The following is a 12,590-nucleotide window of genomic DNA, read 5'->3' as shown; positions in this document are numbered from 1 at the left end:
CCCAACCTCACACTACTCCCCGATTCACCCTGAACGGACTCGCTGGGGAATACCTATAGACGCACTTTACTTTATTCATCGGAAATGTCGCGATTCGCTCAACGAACAACTCTCCTTTCCTACAAATTACAAGTCTCTCGTATAGGCGAGATAGATTCTCCTGGGAGGAAACAAGTAGGTCATTGATATATCATCAATAGCAAGATACACGTGGTCGATGTTAATTGCAGTGTAACTGTAGGTACATTCTGATGTCCAAAATTTCATATGTTCTCTGTTGCACTACGTTAGGCCAGTGTATGCGTTTTATCAAACACTGCACGCGAATCTGCTTTACATTTGACGTGACGTTCAATGAAAATATATCGCATCAATCACCGTGAGGTTTTAGTACAATGAAATTCGTGTCTCGCGTTTGCTCGATCTGCCGTGATATTTGGGTCGAAGGTTTCGTAAAACCGATTGATCCCTTTCGTTCTGCTATACGATTTCTTATAGGGATGCATGGCTCTACGAGTAAAGTGATTTTCGACTTGTGCGTGAGGATGTTCATCTCCACGGATACGCGCGTGAGAGAAATTGATCGTATCGATAGCATTTTGAATTAAGCAACGAATTTACGTAATACTGAGTTATTAAATGTGCAAAAAAAATACTGTTAGGATATGTACAACTTTTCTTAGATTAATAGATACATAATGTAAATATATTAGACGTACCCCATGTTCCTAGATTATTACAGGTGATGTACAGGTAGACGTTAATAATTCATAGTTCTAATTTGTAGGGTTGATTAGGCTACACAAGTCGTTACGTCGTAGATTATCAATAATTAAGTTCAGAGCTAACATGGTTTTTGGAAGTCACAGGCTTCGTGGCTCCTAATATGCATTATGAATATCGTACGTCAAAACAGAACGGACGCCAAATGCACGCAAGAAAGAATAACCGACATTAGCGTCGAGACGCTCGGGAAAGAGGAGCCAAGTAGTATCCTTTATCAAAAGGAACTACGCGTGGATATCCTTGCCAGCCAGACGACGATAGAGAGTCTATCCGATAATTTTCTGTACTTTTGTTTTTACATGCCACTTAAATAGTGTCTCTGTATTAGTTTCAGGTGAAAACTATCTATTTGCTCGTTTTGACCAAATTTTCGAGGATTGTCTTTCTCAAAGTGATTATTTAATATATCACGAAAATCTGGTATAGGTAAAATCTAGATCTATGGACAGGGAAGAATATACCTTAGATGAGAGATGAAAACAAGATGAAGAAGTGATGATGATGAATAACGACAGTGAGAGGTAGAAGCAGGGGAGATGAAAGAGTTCAATATAGAAGGTCGACCCTTGAAAAATTAAAGTTCACGTCGATACATATTTTCATATACCAGTCAATACTTTCCTTATCACTAAAGTAGAGATCAGCCCTGAAAGGAGGATGCTGACCGATCGGTGCTTGGCAATGATCTTCACTCCTGAATCACAATGACGCTCCCTGTACTACCCCTAAACATTTCACGTCATAGTTTCCTTGAAGTACATTTATACTAGATACTAGAAGACAGTCTTATTATCTACTCTTCTAGTCATATTTCTTCCAAGCGATCAACCACAGATCCACCGCATACTTAATTGTTATTAACACTCGAAAAGTAACAAGTACCGCTGTAGCGAAGCTGGTAGCATTTTCTGAGACGTCCTTATAAACATATATTTATATATCTACTCTGCACTATCTACTAGAATCTAAATGGCTGCTGTTAAAGTGTAAACGTCAGTCATTAAGGACACGCTACGAGCCATTGCACGTGCAAATATCTGGATGAATTAGAGAACGGCTGAGACCGGAGCGAGACTGTTCTTGCGAATTGAGTCAAGTTAATTCGTTTAGTAGAAGCAGAGAGGAAGACCTAAACGACTTTGGATCTCTCCGCGTCTTCCTTTGTTGTCCAATAAGCTGTTAACGTAACAGGAGTAACGTCGAAAACAACCCTTAAAGAGGACACATTCTCGACATCAAGAAAGATTCAATCGAGTCAACGCAGCTCCGTTCGACGCACAATAACAAACGTTAAAAATATCGAATGCTTATCAAATTCGAATTTCGATTTGCAAAGCAGTTTCGCACTCGCGATTTCACACGGGACTCTAATTCGCACAGCATACAATTTTGACAGCGTCCAACGAGAGCAGCAGCCGATTTAAATATTTACATGGGGAATAGCGAGGAACGTTCGCTTGTTGCGTGTTCAATGGTTGGTACTCTGATTGGATAGATATACATGTATATACATAATATATAGATACACATATCAGTCGTGATAAAAAGAGAGTGAAAACGTAGTCTGGTAGAAGTAACGACGGATAGACGTACGCGTAAGAGACAACTGTGTAGAAAGAATGGAAAAGAAGTAAAGTAAGGTGCACGAGAGGAAACTGGAAAGAGGAATGAATGCTGGATGGAAGCCGTGGGCGAAAGGGAATAAGGCAAGCTCGTGGTAGGAGTAAGTTCTACCCCCATCTCTTTCTCTGCTCTCTCTCTCTCTCTCTCTCTCTCTCTCTCTCTCTCTCTCTAGAAGCATCTCCTCAGAACCCTGCTCTTATACAAGAAGAGACATTCAGTGCAGGCCATTACCCCAGTCCCGGGTGCCATCGGCCATCGCCGACGCGTTACGCCCGCTGCAATTACAAACTCTGGTAGAGCCAAGACTCTCCATCTCCCTTTCTCGCACGGAGTCCCCTTCGTTATATCTCTTACCCACTCCCGCAGCTATATACGACCGAACGGTGCTCACAGTACACCATTTACATTTGTCTGTTCCTTCATCGTAAACGTAACTTTACACCCAGAACGACTCGTAAGTGTACAACGAAAAGTCATAGGCTCTGCTCGGTTTTTGAATATGCAAATATGTACATAATTTAAGTCAATTTAATAAGTCATCTCTTGAAAGAGAGATTTCTGATTTTTTATTAACGTAATAATGTCTCTCTCGTTCACCCTCCAGGGAAGCCCAACGCAATTACTCGTTAGTTAATCTCACGTCGTCTGCTATACCATACTTATATATAGTATCGTACCTGTATGCTATATATGTATATACGTACATACATCTGGCCGACTATATCCATAAGAGAAGACTTACCTGAAATTCCCTGTGCGATGAGCTCCAGGAATCACCTTATAAAATAGATAGTTAACGGTCCTCGCGATAGGAGCCGCGTGGGATTCGTATCGTTAACGAGGAAACTCACTTCCGCAATGGATACCTATATTGTACAGGTAGGTGATATATATGTGAAGGGTGACACCACTGGTTCATAGGGTCGATGCATCGTCATCAGGGTGATTTCGAACGAAGTAATGGTAAAGCTATTCTCTCTGGTGGCCAACGCTGTAAAAATGCCAAAGCAAGGATACAGGTCTCGTTTTATGATAGGCGCGACCGATGCTTTTGTGACTTTGGTCTTTTTTGTTTCTTATTTTTCTTCTATCGCTCTTCGTCGGCGGAAAAGATAACGGAGACCACAAAGTTACCTCGACGAGCCACGAGCAAGTGCATCTTTCAAGACCTTGCAGAAACTAAATCCCCAAAATTCGATTGTCGTTTGGTAACTGAAGAAATGCTCTTATGCAGGAGGTGGGTGGGTGTGGGTATATGTAGATTAGAGAGCGCTAATGGAATTTGATAAAAAACAGGAAATGTCGATGCATAACGTAATCTTTATCAGCTTGTTCATGACACGTGGCGTTGCACATTGGTACAAGATAGATAGAGTGTAAATGCAGATAAATGCTATTGGGGAGGGTAAATATGGTAACGATAGATAAATCGCGATTGGTTGTGGGTCGTAGCAGGATAACACTGAATTCGGTGACGAAACGTGATAAAAATAACAATTTTATCGCGGGATTTAGAATTTTTTTTTTTTCTAAAGGGTGCGAAGATAGAGCTTTGTAATTTCACAGCGCTCACGCGTTATAGTAAGCAAAAATTTCACAACACGGAGAATTTATCGGATGGCATGAGGCATGACGTGGGAAAATCCTATTGTCACGTTGGAAGTGCCTGGATGTGTCTTACTAAAATATTTATCAAGATTCGAGTAGATAAAGGCATGCCGGGAGGATAAGGGGAGAAGGAATTAAAGACAAGAAATAAATAAAACATTGATTTTATCGATGCCAGAACTCGCGGGAGCAAAGTGTCTGAGAACAATTCGATTCGTTCTCTGGCCTTTCTATTCACTTTCTACAGACGCGCGACGTCGAGGACGCGGACGTCGCGCTCACAGTCTATCTTCTCCCTCTTAGTCTCCTTCTCTATCTTTTTCCCTGTTCTCCACTAGACAATATTCCACAGACACGTTTTAAGGACACTGCAAAACTGCGTTATTACATTTCCCCGTCAGATCCGTGGAATACAATTTACCCGACGAACGGTAACATCCCCGCAGAGAGAAATAAAAGCGAGCGAAGTAGCTTGGCAAAGTGTATGTTTGTCGATAACAATGGAGGAAATTGATCTCTTCCTGTATTTCGTAGAACCTGACTGAGAGGAAGTACCGTACCGTCGAAAAAAAAAGGGATGGTTAGCGGATGAAAAAAGCCCGTGCGGTTGTCCCAAGGAGTTAACTTCGACGATTGGTAGGACTGGTTTGGATGGAAGAAGATAAAAAGAGATCAAGAAAGAAATAAGTAATAGAAGTAAAAAGAGAAAAAGAATATAACGAAAGAAACTGAATTGGAAAAGGAGGATGAACGAGAGTACACGATAGGGGAAACGATGAATGCGAACTTCTCGGAGCCAGAAACGGGTTGATATAGTTCTCCGATATTATTGCAATGAGAGTTGAGCAAAAGGAGTAAAAAAAAAAGAAGAAACAAGAATAGGCAACAGTGCGAGATATATTGCGTAGATACTAGAGAAATATGCTCCTTCACGAAATCTTGTACGGTTCAGGAAATACGGTGCGATTTTACGAGTACCTTGACTCAGTACTCAGCTTCTTCCCAGATGAGATATTCCGCATCGGGTATCTTCAAAGTAAGGAGTTTGGAGTAGTATGTATTCGTAATAAAATAATATACTATAGTATAATAATTACCGTATCCCGCAGAGTGGCTCAGTAGGCTGTGATACGTCTAATTAATTAATGAATAATAGTAATATCGCGAGTGCCTCTTGCAAGGAAACATCAAATAATACCCAGCTTCTGTATCTAAGTTTAATCTATATCCAACGTAATCGTATTTCACCCAGAGCAAACCTGGAAGGGAATTTTAATCAGCTATTATAATTATAGTCATAAACCTAATCCTATTGGAATAGTCGTAAGTTCTGAAGTAAATTTCGCTCGCGTCATAAAGTGTACGAACTGTATGCTATGAAATAACTTCTTATTTCGATACCTTCCGATGAGCGGCATTGTCTTATCCAATTATCCCACAGAGGCTAACCAAGTTCATTAAGAGACTATAAACGACTTAACCCAGACGACTTCCGGACTACTAGGTCGCAATCCCAACAATAAAACCATCGAAATAATGAACCATCACGCGCGCAGAATTCATTAACAATAAAGAGAAGGACGTCCGTTAAGGAATCTCGTGGCCGATAACGTCCTAAGGCCGATGCATCCACAATGATCAGATAAAGAAAAAGAGAAGAAGAAGAAAGATTAATATGATCTCGTCCAGAAGTAATAGGTGGTAGTCATAGACTAAGTATCAGTGCTGGCTGCTATTCCAAGCTGATAGTTCCAACAGGGATGGCGATGGAACCCAGCAATGTCGGTGAAGCCGACTCCCGGAATCAGAGGTTCGTTCGCAAGAGGACGTGGCAGAGGACGCAAGCGCGCACCCCCTTATCGAGTTCGAGAGCAAACGCGGTGGCTGCTGCTGGTGACGGTGGTGGTAGTGGTAGGTTGTAGGTAGAGTATGGGGAGGATCGAAGGGCGAGAGAGAGAGAGAGAGAGAGAGAGAGAGAGTAGGTTGTAGGTGGCGGTAGACAAGCAGGCAGAGTTGAGTCGGGCGCCGCAGTATGTGCCAGTCCTTCGTATGGATATCACGTCCGGTCGGGTGATACTCGGCGAGCCTTCGTAATCGCGCGTGAAGCGTAAAGTTTTTATACCCGGTTGGACCGGGCTGCGTTGGCCGTTTTGCGTACCTGTGTTCGATGCCGATGACTGTAGCCAGGTTGATGAGACCGTGAGACTTTTGAGCGCGGAAGACATGTGAGAGACGAGAGTGCCAAGTAATGTGGCTCCTGATACTGCTACTCGCCTTTATGGCGAGCGGTTCTGCGTGTCCCGAAGAGTGCTCTTGTCATGCGGAACGTGCCGAGTTGAGCCATGGTCCTGTTGAGCTATCGTGTCTCGGTAAGACGCCCCAGGTCCAGGAATTGCCAGGCGATGCTCGCGCGCTCAAGATAGATAGCGCGGACGAGTACGAGGTGATGAGCTTGCTGGATGAATTCGAAAATGCCAGCCACGCTCTTCCGCTCCTGGATGAGCTCGTCCTTACGAATTGCTCCTTGGAGTATCTTAATGTATCGTGGACAGGACTGGGAGGGCTACGCGCTCTCAATTTGTCCAGCAATAATTTCGTGGACTTGAACGATGTACAAATAGTTAATATGGTGAAGTTACGTAGGTTGACGTCATTCGATGTGTCAAGTAATCTTCTAAGGAACGTCAGTGCCAACGCGTTTAGGACACTTGCGACGTTAGTGTACTTGAGTTTGAGAAGAAATGTCATAACGAACGTAAGTGAGGCAGCATTTCGTGGTCTCGCGCTTCTTGAGAATCTGAATCTGGCGGATAACAGGCTCTCATGGATACCGGATGGCGCCCTCACACCTCTCGATTCTCTACAGAAGTTGGATCTCAGTGGGAACCAGCTGCAGGTGTTAGGAGCCAGATGGTTTGAGAGTCTTGGACGACTGCGTGAATTGGACGTGTCGCGTAATGGTCTGGCCAGAGCAGCGTCGGGTGCTCTTCAACCGTTGCCAGGACTGTCCGTGCTGCGATTGGCTGAGAATCCATTGCGGGAACGAGACGTCTCTTTGCTTTTGGGAACAGGAAGACGATTGGAAACTGTGGATGCTTCGCGTACCGGTTTGGCACGAGTTCCCGCAGCTCTCACGAGATCCGTGAGAGCACTTAGGCTTGCTGGAAACCTCCTAACATCGATCAGAAGTGGCGATTTGGATAGTTATCCATTGCTAAGGATGTTGGACATATCTGACAACCGGTTGAGCGACGTCGAGGAAGATGCTCTCGGTCGACTGGAGGTCCTGGAGGATCTGAATATGTCCGGAAATGTATTGACTGAGGTGCCACGTAGTCTGCCCAGCAGCCTGACGATTCTCAATCTCGAAGGTAATAGAATAGGCACCCTGAGGTCAAACGATCTTCAAGGTCTCTACAATCTACGATCCCTGATGCTGAATCACAATGCCATCACCCTCATCCAAGAAGGTTCACTGGGTCAACTACCTGCACTAGTCGAGCTGGATATCTCGGAAAATCCCATCAAGACGCTGCCTGCTAATACTCTAAACGGACCGAGCAATCTCGCTACGCTTCGTATGTCTGGCTTAACTTCCCTTGAATGGGACCAGCAGGAACGGGCGGACATGGCATTTCCGGTACCCACCCCCGAGAGACTGGTGACTCTTGACGTGTCCTACAGTCCTGTACTCGCCGCTCAATTATTGGCTGATAACGCGGCTTTATCGGCATGCAAGAGTCTCCTGGTCCTGAATATGATCGGTACCAACGTTACCACCGTCAGATCGGATCTCCTTTATTTTCTACCTCAACTACGCACCCTTGGATTATCTGGTAACGAATGGAATTGCACAGAGGATCTCTACTGGTTGGGCGAATGGATAAGACAGCACGCGGAGTATCATCCACCTGCTGATTGCGCCGAACCTGCTAACCTTACCGGATATCGACTCTACGAGATGCCTGCGCCGCCGACTCCATTGTCTACCGCGAAAACATCTACTACGACCATTGCACCTATCACGGATCCGTACTCGAAAGCTGAGGTCGAAGTTACTTCAGGTACTTTATTCAACGCGATCGATTACAACGGAGAAAAAAACTTCTCGACATATTCATACATGGACGTCTTCACTTCTTCAACGACTGCTCCGGATTTGACAAATGATACTGGCGAGCTTCTACTAGGTACATCTACCACGGATTACTTAATCAAGTCTTCGGAATCTAAAATGGAGAATCGGAACAAGGATTCCCAGGTAAACACCACGGTAAGTGACAACCGTACGACTGAGTCTTCTATTATGCTCTATACTTCATACGCCAACGTATCCAACATCTTCCAAGCGTCTCTGAACGTCAAGAACACTAGCACGGAAAGTACTACTTCAGTCAAGAGGAACACTGCCGGAAGTAAAGAGGATAGCTCCACTACCGATGCGACTGATGAAAGTATTTCAAGTGGAGAATATCCATTGCAAGGTAATGAAACTGTCGCGACTACCATTTCCACTTACAAAGCTAAACAAATGAACACACCGTTTAAAAAGACGCTGAATAAAAAGATAAAAAGTGGACGATACAAAAACAAGAAAGTATCTGTCGCAAAACACAATTCGAGCAATTCCAGTAAAACCTTCAGCAGGAATATTCAATCAAATGCAACTAGGACGCTGACGGCGGAAAGAACCAAAGAGACGAGCCACCAAGCAGCCACTAGGAATCTGACGGAGGAGTCCTTGGTCCTGGCGGATGCGTCTTCGAATACGCTTGCGGAGGAGTTGAGCGGACAGGCAACGGATTCTGGGGCCAGGGTGTCGGAGCCACCTGCGTCCGGAGCACATCCTGGAATGTTGGTCCTTGCAGGAGCCGCTCTGGGTGCTGCTGCAGCTTTGACGGTCGTTCTGTCACGTCGCGCTACGATACGTCGAAGGGATCGGTATCATCGCCACGAGAATATCGAAGTTCACACATTGACCCCGGCCGTTGAACTTTGGTGACCGGATACAAAGAGATACTGAGCTAACAGAGCGCGTGGCTCTTGTCAACGCTAGAGTTACGGAACATCTTTTAAAGTGTATTCTCGCAGGAAGTCAGGTTCAAGGATATAGAACGGTCGACGCTGAGAGCGTCGGTCCTGCGTATAACGCGTCGCAATAAAAGATAAATAATTTCGGAGTCACGCAGCTCCGGTTCGACTACATTGAACAACAGTGACAATAATAGTGTTGGGTGTGGTGGTTTTAACATGCTCATTTTGCGGTCTGGCAGAGAAAGGTGTGATTTTAAGGATGGAATGTTGACGAAGGTGGAGCAGAACGTGATGAACATGAGAAGGGATGAAAATGGCCGTGACCCTGCGATTTAACGGCACCGTCAGAGACTCAAGGAGCAGTGCCCAAGATTCATCGTGTGTATCGCGTTAACGAACTGGCACGATATTCGTATTAGTGAGATACCTATATTTATGTAACGAACGAGAGACAAAAAAGGGAACTGGGACACGGGAGATAAGGGTGGGTCGTTTCACGATGGTAAACGCCGAGGGAACCCGAGAAGAAGAAGACTGTATTGCGCGTCGAGACGACTCAACGACGGCAGTCCAGTGACCATTTGTACAGAATTGTTGCTTCTGGCGTAATTCTGCCGTACTGGCGAGACGCCAAAATCTCCTTACAGATAACAATGAAGAGGCTAGATATTATCTTTCTTAAAAGTAACCAGTGTCAAAATACCATTACGATAATAAACGAATGTACAAAGATTTACAGAATCAGATGCTTAACCCCCGTGCTCGTACTACAAAATTAATGGTTCCCAGGCTCGTTAAGCTTATATATACACATATACATACATATGCATCCAAGGGGAATAAATTCTGGCTACTTGAAACTCTCGCTGTTCCCAATGTCAGAGATGATAAGTATAGTGCCTGACGTTGCGTGTTTCAAGTATAACATCCTAACACCCACCTAGGCTAAGTCGTAAATGCTGGTCCAACATTCGTGTGCATCCACGTAGTTAATGACGTCGATTTACAGATTATTAATTAAGGACGCAGCTGGATGCCGGGAGACGAGCAGAGAGAAAGAAAGAGAGGAGAGAGAAAAAATAATAACCAAGCCCGTCCATCCGAGAATAAGTTACGCCGCATTAATTAATTTTGTAGCCCAGGACGCCGCGCGTAATGCCGTAATTGCACGTAGAAAAGCGTCTCTTCGGTTTCGAGGAATTACCAGATATTCTCGCGAGCTCGTTCCCTTTATACATATCTACATGTGTACGTGCTACCTACGTACGGTTGCAATTTCGCGCGAACGCCACTTCGTAAAACTTTTGCCAGTTTCACGGGGATGCAGGTTAAATTTGGAACAGGGTGTATACATATACGTATTTCCAGGGATAGTACAGCGTTCAAGGAGCAAGGTAAGTCCGGCATTATACGGTTCGAAGAAAATTAATGACATTTACATAGAATTCACTGTGCGCGACAAATTATTGAAAAGCCAGGTAATAAGGGGGTCGTAGAGAAGGGTGGGGAGACTGGAGGGTGAATCATGGGGCTGTGCCGAAGTGGTAGGGATAGAAATGACAGCGGAAGCTGAGGTACAGCTCAGCTCAAGAGAGAGAGAGAGAGAGAGAGAGAGAGACAAGAAAAATGTTGAGAGGGATGAAGAAAGAGCCAAAGCTCCAAGGAAATCTTGAGTCTTCGTGTGGTTGTTCCAAGGGTTAAATAAGGGATGCTACTTTCTGCCTTATACCGCTTACCTCGTGATACTCGCCTATAAGCCGGCGCCCAGCCATGGTGCAGGAACTTAGGCGGAAGTCCTGACTATAGGTCTGAACTTAGTTCCGACTAAGCTAATAAAATTAATGTAATCACAGAAGCGAGACTGGAAAACTTTCCATTCTGCGGATGCAATGTCTTGAGAGCCGTCGGAGCTTTTCTTTCATTCGAGGTAGCAGTTTTCGTTCGCAAGAAAATTACTAAGTTTTCCAGGGAGGCTTTCTGTCTACCCGCCCCCGCGTCTGGCTTCGAACTTATTAACCGTCTGCTTTCCGAGTCACTTAGCGTGTCGCTGTACGCGAGATGGAAATTTTCCACGAGTAATAGAAATTAAGCGCAAGTTGGCCTTACCACGAAATAAACTCAAAGCGAACGAGACGCTTGTATTTGCTCTTGCACGTATTTTGCGTAAATTTTTTGGCCTGTGTACCAGATGTCAGCCCGACCCGTTACGTAATTGATGCAACGAATTAATTTTCGTATATTCATAAGCGCGCGGCGACGGAGGTCTTTGAGTAACTCACAACAGCGATGGACGGTAAATAGCAATCTGGAATTTATTTTTTTACCGTTGGCAGAACTGACAAACTTCGAGAACCTACTAACCATCATAGGTTGAAAGGGTTTGGCCAACCTTCTGAGCAACGCAGAAGAGGTGGCTAGGCAGCTGGGTACCTATAGGTAGGTATGGGTACTACCCTTAGCTAGATTACTAAACAGGGTAGGTATGTTACTTCATGTATGAAGCCTGAATAGTTACAACGAAGAAGGTCGAGTTGGATGTCTTTTTTTCTTTTTCCCTAGTTAGATCTATTCTTCTTAGAACTGATACGATTTATCTGAACGTCGACTCCTAGGGAAATACCTTCAGGTACCAATATAATTCACCGGAATTAATTGCCCTATTGCAACTGCTAGTGCGGCATAGTTCCGCTCTGTCCGTCTGGCAAGTTCTCTAATTTCTAATCGAACTTCCCACTTACTGGTGCTATACGTACAGCTTGACTCGCGCCATACCTAGTGATTTCCTAGTCGATTTTATCCCAGAGTCAAATTTAGTACGTACCGAAACTGACTTCTCGCACGACAGCAAGTCAACTATAGAATCAATTTCTCATTGATACCGATTGATTTTTAGAACACAATTAGTTCGCATTGTTACGGTGAGAGACACATCCGCAAATGGTATTCTCGATAATTACTAAGCGCGTGGTATACCGACTCTAGCGGTTCGCAATATATCTTCGTAGCGAAGCTTCGATTTCTGTCGCACTGTCGTATCCCCATTAATCTCGGCACGTAATTTCAGAGGAAACAATTCTTTCCCAACGACGGATTACATCAGGGGTGACACTGTCGTTTACTTATAGAAGTATATGAGAGGATGCTTGTATAAGTTCACGAGAGTCATAGTTAGCAACCCATTTCTAGGACAGCTGGTGATAATGCATATATATATATATATACACACGTATAGCTACAAGTTTATTTGAATATCAAAGTAAATTCTTTAGGCTTCCACTCAAAGTCACTCACGTGTTGCACGTTTGGCACGTGGACGGGGTGGTAAAAAGCGACAAGGTGTAACGAATGAGAAAGTCAGGAAGGGTGTCGTATGAGCGATCAGCTGACGGAAACGCGGAAGCATAACAAGTACAGAGAAGGGGATGGTGGACATTGCCGTCAGTGGTAGCAGCGTTTGCCCGTCTAGAAATAAGGGGTGGAACAGGAAACCGAAGGCTGCGAAGTTGCCGTGAGACAGGGCTGACCGAGGGGGGGGGGGG

The 12,590-nt window shown here is 44.5% G+C and overlaps 2 protein-coding genes across 2 annotated transcripts in view; one reads left to right on the top strand and one right to left on the bottom strand.

Moving 5' to 3' along the window:
* The window catches only part of LOC107272959 (protein timeless homolog), a 98,666-nt gene that overhangs the window by 54,453 nt on the left and 31,623 nt on the right, over nucleotides 1–12,590 (bottom strand). The gene's annotated exons all lie outside the window — the stretch shown is intronic.
* Nucleotides 6,043–9,783, top strand: LOC107272960 (insulin-like growth factor-binding protein complex acid labile subunit). Its single transcript, XM_015750672.2, has one exon. The coding sequence runs from the start codon at nucleotides 6,266–6,268 to the stop codon at nucleotides 9,017–9,019; it is 2,754 nt and encodes a 917-aa protein (XP_015606158.1). The 5' UTR covers nucleotides 6,043–6,265; the 3' UTR covers nucleotides 9,020–9,783.

Source organism: Cephus cinctus, unplaced genomic scaffold (assembly GCF_000341935.2).
Source record: "Cephus cinctus unplaced genomic scaffold, Ccin1 Ccin1_scaffold1333, whole genome shotgun sequence".
NCBI lineage: Eukaryota > Metazoa > Arthropoda > Insecta > Hymenoptera > Cephidae > Cephus > Cephus cinctus.
This window is presented reverse-complemented; position numbering and strand designations above follow the sequence as displayed.

Bases quoted from the DNA above. Each gene is read 5' to 3' on its own strand.
- LOC107272960 (XM_015750672.2), top strand. From the start codon at position 6,266: ATGTGGCTCCTGATACTGCTACTCGCCTTTATGGCGAGCGGTTCTGCG.